Source organism: Stegastes partitus, unplaced genomic scaffold, assembly GCF_000690725.1.
Source record: "Stegastes partitus isolate 25-593 unplaced genomic scaffold, Stegastes_partitus-1.0.2 Scaffold515, whole genome shotgun sequence".
Taxonomy (NCBI): Eukaryota; Metazoa; Chordata; class Actinopteri; family Pomacentridae; genus Stegastes; species Stegastes partitus.
In genome coordinates, this window is record NW_007578246.1 from 173,896 (window position 1) to 182,640 (window position 8,745).

An 8,745-nucleotide genomic window follows, 5' to 3' on the forward strand; every position below is an offset into this window, starting at 1 on the left:
AGCCAAACGTCTGCAGTTCACTGGATTTTGGGGACAGATTTGTGAAAACGTTTCGTAGTGAAGGTTTGGGTCGTCTCAGTTCGTCTTCTTGAATCTTGACTCATTTCAGAAGAACGGAAAAGGTTTTTGGAGTCGAGGCTCCACTAAAGGCCTGGAGCAGAGATGTTGTTCCAGATGTTCAGAGGAGACGTTTGTGAGGAACAAATGGACGTCCTGATGTGTTTTCTGGTCGCATGTGATTTGGGTTCTTCTGTTTTAGAATCTAAATGTTGTTTAAACGGTGATTTAAAGCATAAAGTCACAGATTTCAATCAGAAATACAACCGCTGAGTTACCACGACGACACTGTAGGAGAAGATTAGAAGGTCTCTGGACAAGTTTGTTGTTTCTTCTCCAAGTTTAGATGCTAATTTATGTCCACGTGTGTTGAAGAGGAGCCTTAATCTCACTGATGGAGAATAAAACCACAAATGTGTGACGGTTTCCTGTAAACCGGAGTCAGTCTCAGGAGAACGATCCGTTAGTTTTGGACAGAGAAGCAGAAATATTAACATTTGTGTCAATAAAGTTCATTTGAATGAAGCGAAACGGGCAGAAAAAAGGCGGCAAAGGAGCGACAGGAGGCTGAAAAAGGAGAAAAGTGTGGAGAGAAATGACAGCGACGCGTTAGAGAGGGAGGGCGAGAGAGAGAGGAGGGCAGAGGCTGAGTGGACGCAGGAGAGAGAGGCGGGGAGGCAGAGACGCGCAGCGGCCGCTCCGCTAGTTTTGGCTCCGGAGACGCGCAGGACGCAGCGAAGTGTCCCGGCTCCCCTCGATGGTTCACCGCAGCCCGGAGGAGGGAGCAAGCTTCCACCGCTGCCCGGAAACCAGCGCGCAGGAGCCGCACACTCTCTGACAGCAGTAAGCCTCCTCCGCAACTTTCACATTTCAGTACAAACACGCGCAGCACGTGAAGGGGACTCGGAGGAAACCCCGCGGAGCCCCGCCGCGTCTCTGCCCCGCCGAGCGCCGCCTCCGCCCGGACACAGGAGCGCCGAGCCTCCCCTGGACTTACCGGACCGGCTGCCGCACTTTTATCCACGTGAAACTTTTGCACTGATCCAAAGTGTTGCGCGTTTCTGTCGCTTTTATTCGGCGCGTTTTTTTTGTTTCGGTTTTGGTTGTTTTTTTTTTGTGCGTAAAATCCGAAACGAGCCCCGGAGCGGAGCGGGGCAGGAGCGGGGCAGGAGCGGGGCTGGAGCGGGGCAGGAGCGGGGCTGGAGCGGGCTGGAGCGGGGCAGGAGCGGAGGGTCCGAGCCGCTGACAGCTTTATGGGTTTTACAGTTTATATCCCAGAAATAACATTTAAACGCGGTTTTATGAGCGGACTGAGACTCAGTTTATGTGGAAATAAAATATTAAAATAAACTCTTTTTTGAGGGATAAAAGCAACAAACAAACCTTGAAGTCAGGAGATAATTTTATGAAACCAGACTTTTAATTCTGCTGTTTTTTCCTCTTTAATATTTAGCTTTTATTTTTTTTTAATCAGCTCCTCAATAATAATCCTTAAATCAGAGGATGTGCAGGTTTTTATTCATCCACTGAATTTATTAGAAATAGAAACACTTAAGAGCTTCAGTCTGTTTTTTGCTTTAATCCAACACTGAGCGTTTGCAGCCGGAACCCAACAGACTGATCATCTAGAACATGAACCTCTGCTGCTGATATTTGTAATTACGATAAAAAATCTAAATTTAAAGAAGAAACTCTTCGTCTAAATTTATCTTTACGAGCTCAGGCTGAAGAATAAAATGTGAAAACGCAGATCAGTGAATAAAAACAGTTTGAGGGTCAGTTTGTAACACAGACGTGGACGAGCTTCGTCTGAGGAGAGAAACTTTCATTTAATTTACTGTTAAACGTTATTCACACGTCTGTGATGTTCATGCGTTGGTGGTTTCTAGAATGTGTCAGAAGTCCAGCCTGGACAGATGTTTAATGATCAGCACGACGGCTGAACGTCTGAGCAGCTCGTGGACGTGAAGCTGAGAGCTGGACTCTGGATCAGGTGTAACAGAGACGAGAGCTAAAGGCCGGATCGTGTCGCTGCAGCTTTCAGGCTGAATTTGACTCAAGCACACTTTGAGTTTTGGGTTTTGGTGTCAGTTAAACACCAGAGAGGTGGTTGTTCCTGTAGCCCAGCTGTTGGAGATGTGAGTGAGGTGTGAGCCACTTGTTGTGTGATTCTGACCGACTGTCTGTCTGCAGCAGCACCATGCTGAAGCCGGGCGACCCGAGCGGCTCGGCCTTCCTCAAGGTGGACCCGTCCTACCTGCAGCACTGGCAGCAGCTCTTCCCTCAGGCTCAGCTGAAGGCTCCTCTGGCGCCGCCGCCGCCGCCGCCCGACCGCCTCTCCATCCCCGTGGACGCCCTGCGCCCGTCCCGCCTGCACAGCCACCTCCTGGCCTCCACGCACTGCACCTCCTCCTCCTCCTCCTCCTCCTCCTCCACGTCCTCAGCAGCGTCCTCCTCTTCCTCGGCGGCGGCCCTCACCCCGTCCTCCTCCATCTCCATCTCCGCCTCGGCGGGGCTCTCCCAGCTGCCCGTCCCCCAGCAGATCGCCCTCTTCGGCCAGGCGCTGGCCCCGGTGTGCTCCGGCCCCGGAGGAGCCCCGGGAGGAGGAGACCTGGTGGTGGTGGTCCCTCCGGAGAGCCAGCAGCAGGGCCACAACCCGGTCCTGCACAAGGAGCAGAGCTGTGGGGGGGTGGGGGTGGTGTCGTCCAGCGTGAAGAGCGGCGGCGGCGGAGGAGGCGGCGGCGAGGACGGCGGCAAGGCGGCGGCGACGAGATTCAAGCTGACGTCGGAGGAGCTGGACTACTACCTGTACGGACAGCAGAGGATGGAGATCATCCCGCTGAGCAACCACACCGGAGAGCTCAACAACCGTACGTACACACACACACACACACACACACACACACACACACACTTGCTGCAACACCTCCTCGCTCGGCGTTGACCTTTTGACCCCACGACTCCTCATCATCTCCTTTTTATTTTCAACAGTTTCCTGCAGCTCAGGAGCTTCAACTTTACTGTTAACAGACACAAACGACACTCATGTCACCATAAAACGTGTTCATGTTGTTTAACTACAGGAGCTGAAATGTGTAAAATCAGCTCAGCAGGAAGCTTTAACGAGTAAATACGCAAAAATGTCCTAAAATATAGTTTTTATTTGTAGATTAAAACTTTAAACTTATAATTTAGATGCAAAACTGACACTATTTTTACCATAAAGTGTTTTTATGTTGTGAAACTATCAGAGTGTTTTTGTGTAAAATCGTCTCCACGATGAACCTGAACCAGTAAATAACATTTAAACATTTTTATCAGCACGTCGAGGCTCCGTTTCTGTGGAAAAATCATCCAAATAAATGTATTTGTTGGATGAAAGCAGCTCGTTTGATTCCACCGGACGGATCGTTCTGCTCTCAGGAGGCTGTGCAGGTTTTGTTCTTCACCATAACGTGTTTACGTCGCGTTGATCAGGATCACAGGACAGCGTCTGCATAGAATCACCTCACAAATGAGCTTTAATTAGTAAATAAGCAAAAACATTCAGCTTGTTTCTATAAAATCTGCAGAAACTTTGTGTGTTCAGGGATGAAAATTAAATGTTTTCTGGCTTTTAATCAGAACCGGTTCCACGTTAACATTAAATGATGATAAATGCAAAGAAGTGAAGCAAAAAACAACATAAATATACGTTTGTTCTTTTTTAAAATCTTAAAATCAAATTAAAACTCCAGGATTTCTCTTTTTTCTCACGTTTTCCTGCATTTGAATTCATTTCTGTGCAGTTTTTTTAGATTCTTTATTTAAAAATCCCCAAAATAAATCTATTAAAGCTTTAATTCAACATTCTGATAAAATCATAATTAAATCAGGTGATAATTAATTGTTAATAATTTGCGGTATTATTATTTTTTTGGGGGGGTTCCTCTGATCGCGGACCAGATGTTTACTCTGTTTGTAGCTTCATGTTGGCGCTGCAGCCAGATGTTGCAGCCGCTCTGACAGATGTTCTGCTGGAGCAGGAGGAGCAGGAGGAGGGTCAGAGGTCGGAGGTCAGCGGCCGGCTGGAGGTCCAGACCTCCAGACAGCAGCTCGGTTCAGATGAACCCGCCTGCGTCCGGAACACCAGCGGCCTCTTTATTTCTCTGCACCTGTTTTTCCTCCAAACCAACACCTAATGAAACGCACCGATTAATTAAATTCGTTTTTATTTCAGTTAAAGCGAAACAAAATCTAAATTCGAACCGTTTCAGACGAAGATAATTATTTTATTTATTTAATCGATTGAAATCAGAATAATTATTTTTAGAGGATTTATTGTGATTTATCTGGAAAGACAGACGTGAAGCGGTGAAGTTTGTCTCTGGAGCGGTGTTTGTTTTGCTCCCTGGGTGTGTGAGGACGGATATCGACAGCGCGCCGTCATGCGTAAAAGACGCGCCGTTTAGAAGCAGCTCGGCGCGACCCGGAGGTGCGTTTCTTCAGCCAGTCGGGGCGTCCCGTTGGACTTTTAAGACAAACGCGCGGAGCCTGAACGCGCCGGAGCCGAAGCTCAGCGGCCCGTTTCTGGGTTTTATGAACTCAGCGAGGAGCCGGAATCCAGCGCAGGTCTGGACACCCGGAGACGGTCTGTGGCCGAGTTTTACCAGATCTCCTTCTGTTGTGTTCATTCATTCCCACCAATGTAATAATAATAATTATAATTTATCACGTTAAAAAACACAAAAAAACAGCTGATTTCTCGGTGGTTATTTGAACATTTTCTTCACATTATAAAACTGGATTGTTGCTCCTGAGACGCGCGTAAAAAGCGCGACAGCGTCCTGTTAAAATAACCTCTTTGTTATATATATATATGTATTTTGCTTTATTTATATTTCTGACGTGGTTCGTGGCTGAACGCGTTTCATCGCCGCTGATTTACGTCAGTTTAAATGTGTTTACGATCATTTAAAAGGTTCCGGTTCTGCTCTCACGTGTGCGTCGTTTTTATTTTATTTTATTTTATTTTTGGATAATTTTACGCGTAAAACAAGTTTCTATTGAAGCTCTGACGGGAGGTCGGAGGTTGATGCTGCTGCTGCTGGAACTTCAGGGTTCATCATCGCTGCCTGTGTGCGTGCGTGCGTGCGTGCGTGCGTGCGTGCTCGTGTCCGTTGTATATTCCGCGGTGATAAAACGGACCATCAGCAGTAATCTGAGTCGATACGCGCCGGCAGCACCGATGAGGGATGGAGGGACAAGCAGGAATTAATTGCCGTATATAGTTTTGTGTTTGTGGAGGGGGGAGGAGGGAGGGGGAGAGGGAGGGGGGGACAGGGTGGGGGGAGGAGGAGGAGGAGGAGGGGGACGAACAGGGGGAGGAGGGGGATCGATCCAGCGGCCTACCGGCCCGCTATTTATCATCCCAACACGGCCGTATTGAGGTCTCTGGGGTGTGTGTGTGTGTGTGTGTGTGTGTGTGTGTGTGTGTGTGTGTGTAGATAAAGCAGTCACACACACACACACACACACACACCGTCACGTGTCTGACCTCGATTATTAATTACACTAATAATAATAATAATAATGATAATAATAATAATAATAATAAAGTTAATCCAGATGTTTTTTCTTCCAGCAGCTGTTCAGAGTTTAATTTAAATGTTTATGTTTAATAAGTGTTTTACATTTAATTTTAATTATAATTTTTGTGGCTAAAGCAAAAATAAACGGCGTTAAAATGTTTTATTTTTGTTTCACAAATGCTTTTGTTGTTGAGAAACACACGTTAAACATATTGTCAGCTACAGTTTTGTGGTGTTTTTGTGTCTCTTTGTTGGTTGTTTATGTGTGTTTAATGTTTTTTATGGCAGCAGGTGATGTTGAATCCTTTTACAGAAGTTTTCTAAATCAGATCTGGGTCTTGGTGTCGGGTCACAACGTTAAACTGACAAGTTTAAACTTAACAATAATCATAAATAAATATTAGATGTATTTTTGTACATGTAGTTAGTAAATGAGTGTTTCTGTCACGGTGAGCGCTCATGTTTGTGTTTCTGTGGCGCTAATTGTTTTTTTAAAAGATGAACATTTTAAACTTTTGCTGCTTAAACGTCTATAAAGATAAAAAACAATAAAAATCAATCAATAAAATAAACGTTAAACCTCCAGCAGACGTCTTTACATCCAGCGTCAGGATGAGAGAAACATTAGAAACATGTTCTGGTTCACGATAAACTCATTTTAAATCTGTTTAGAATCCGTTTTCTGTCACGACCATTGTTTTGTGGCACAAATCAGATCATAGACGTGAAATCTGGGGTTTGTTTTAGCTGCACAAGCTGCAGATAGTTTCAGATAAATATGTGAGTTCTGTTTCTTATTTATTACCCAGATAATAATAATAATAATAATAATAATAATAATAATAATAATAATGACACCATAAATGTAGTGACGCCTTCAAAATAAGACTTCATGTGGATCAAATCTAAAATGTTTGTTTATTTGTGCAACAAACACGTCGTGATATTAAATCTGTTTCATCACATCGTTGGTTTTATGGCTGATAACGATCATTTTAAATATATAAATCTGAGACTTTTTCTTCTTTCACACAAACAAATAAATAAACAAACAAACAAATAAACATATTAAACATGACCATGTGTATTAATTTAATATTACAGTTTAAGTTCACATCATTGATGTTTAGATCTGCAGTAAAGAAGGTTTTTCTCTAATTTCTTGCTTTTTAGGCCAAAAAAAAACATTTAAATAAACAAATAAAATGAATGTAGAGAAGATTTTGCCTTCAGAATAAGACTCGGAGCTGCAGTCATTCACACTCTTATATGTAGAAACTTATTTGTGGGTATTTTGTGGCTCAAACTGATATTTTTATGATGTGATGTTAAGAATAAAGAGTTTAACCGAATAATTCACTGATTAATATGAATAAGAGGCTAAATGCTGTTAAAGCTGAAGTTTCTCATTTAATTAATAAACATTAATTTTCACTGACGTCAGTGATTCACAGAAAAATAATTTAATATTTCCTGTTATTTTTATAGATAATTATCTTAAACTTTTATAGACAGAAAATATAAACATATAACTGTGTAAAATATATGAATAAATTAATAAAAATTAACTAAATGTTTTGCAGCTCCATGAATTTGTTTATCAGTAAATACGTGTTGTGGGTTAAATCTGTCAGAATAAAAGCTCACGTCTGTGTTTTTTCCGTCCAATATGATTTTTAAGACTTTTTCAAAATGATCTTTTTTTTTTCCAATTAGCAGTTCTGTTAATTGAAGGAACTTTTAAAGTCATTTATACGTTTATTATGTTCATTTTTAATTCTTCTCTGGTAGTTTGAGGTCAAATCGAATCACTTTAAGTCAGTTTTGGATAAATCTCTTAAATTTTGCTGCTTTTAGGCCAATAAACACACGGAACAGATTTAAACCTTTAAAACAGATCTGAGCCTCGTTTAGGGATTTATGGTTAAATCACAGCCATGAATCGATTCATAAAATGTTGAATTTTAGTCATTTGTTTGTTTTGTGGTTAAACAAAAATGTTTTATGACAATTTAATATATTAATAATCAAGTAAAATGTAAACATGTCACAATCTGGACTAATAAGACGTTAATGTTTGTTTTCTTTTCACTATTTCTGATGTTTAATTGATAAATATTGATTAAAAATGCTTCATATTTAAATTAATTGAATATTAATTGATCATAAATGCGGCCTTCGTCTCCACCTGAGCAGCAGCGACGTGAATATTCTGAATTTAAATCTCTGTTAAACCCCAGAAACCCAGAATCCTACGTTTCCCAGAATGCAACAGGATCAGACCTGAAAAAAACTTGTTAAAGTATAAAAATAGAAATGAGGATAATAAACAGGATTACTTTTGTCCTGACAGTAAAACTTGTGACTTCATTTTCCTGCTTTAATAAGAACCAATATATAATCAATTATAAATGATCCAGAAACGTTTAACTGCACTTCCTGTCTCCACTGCCTCCTTCACAATAAAACACACCCACTCCTCCTGATGAATCCACTTTTTAATTATTACTTCTGATCAGATTCCAGAACAGTCGGTGAATCTGAACGTCAGAAACATCATAAACACTGAAAACACACCGTGTTGGTTTGTTCAGAACCAGAATATTTAGATTTATTTTGTGAATTTTCTTTTTTTTATTGAATCCTGTGATGAGTTTAACCTCTGAAGTCTTTTATCAGGAAACAGACCCGCAGAGCGTCTGGGATGGTTCGTTGTTGGGTTTTGTGAATAAATTTTGTGTATAAATGTGTAAAAGTTCTCCAGAAACTCTTTGACGAGACGGAACCGAACTTATTCTGAATGTTTAATTAGTGGCTCTGACAATGGAAAGACCTGGAAAAGAGGAGTTTGTGTGTCTGTTTGTGGTCATTTTGTGTTGTTTTATGGGTGTTTTGTGTCTCTTTTTCATCATTTTATGTCTTTTTTCTGATGTTTTGTGTCTCTTTATGGTCATTTAGTGCCTGTTTTTGGTCATTTAGTGTCTCTTTGTGATGTTTTTATGTCTTTTTGTCTTTGTTTTGTGTCTCTTTGTGGTGTTTCTTTGTCTCTTGGTAATAATTTTACATCATCTGTGTTCTTTTTACGTCTCTACATGTTTTCTGGCTCTTAGGAATCATT

General features: G+C 41.7%; 1 protein-coding gene across 2 annotated transcripts in view; it reads left to right on the forward strand.

Annotated features, from left to right (window-relative positions):
• The first annotated feature begins 2,257 nt into the window (after positions 1-2,257).
• prdm6 (PR domain containing 6) overlaps positions 2,258-8,745 on the forward strand; it is an 86,801-nt gene continuing 80,313 nt past the window's right edge. Inside the window, exons 1-2 of one of the 2 annotated variants that reach the window (XM_008287697.1) lie at positions 2,258-2,671; positions 2,774-2,927. In XM_008287697.1, the coding sequence (XP_008285919.1) occupies positions 2,258-2,671; positions 2,774-2,927 (568 nt within the window). Of the gene's footprint in view, positions 2,928-8,745 lie in introns of both variants that reach the window. The other variant, XM_008287696.1, reaches the window with a different exon arrangement.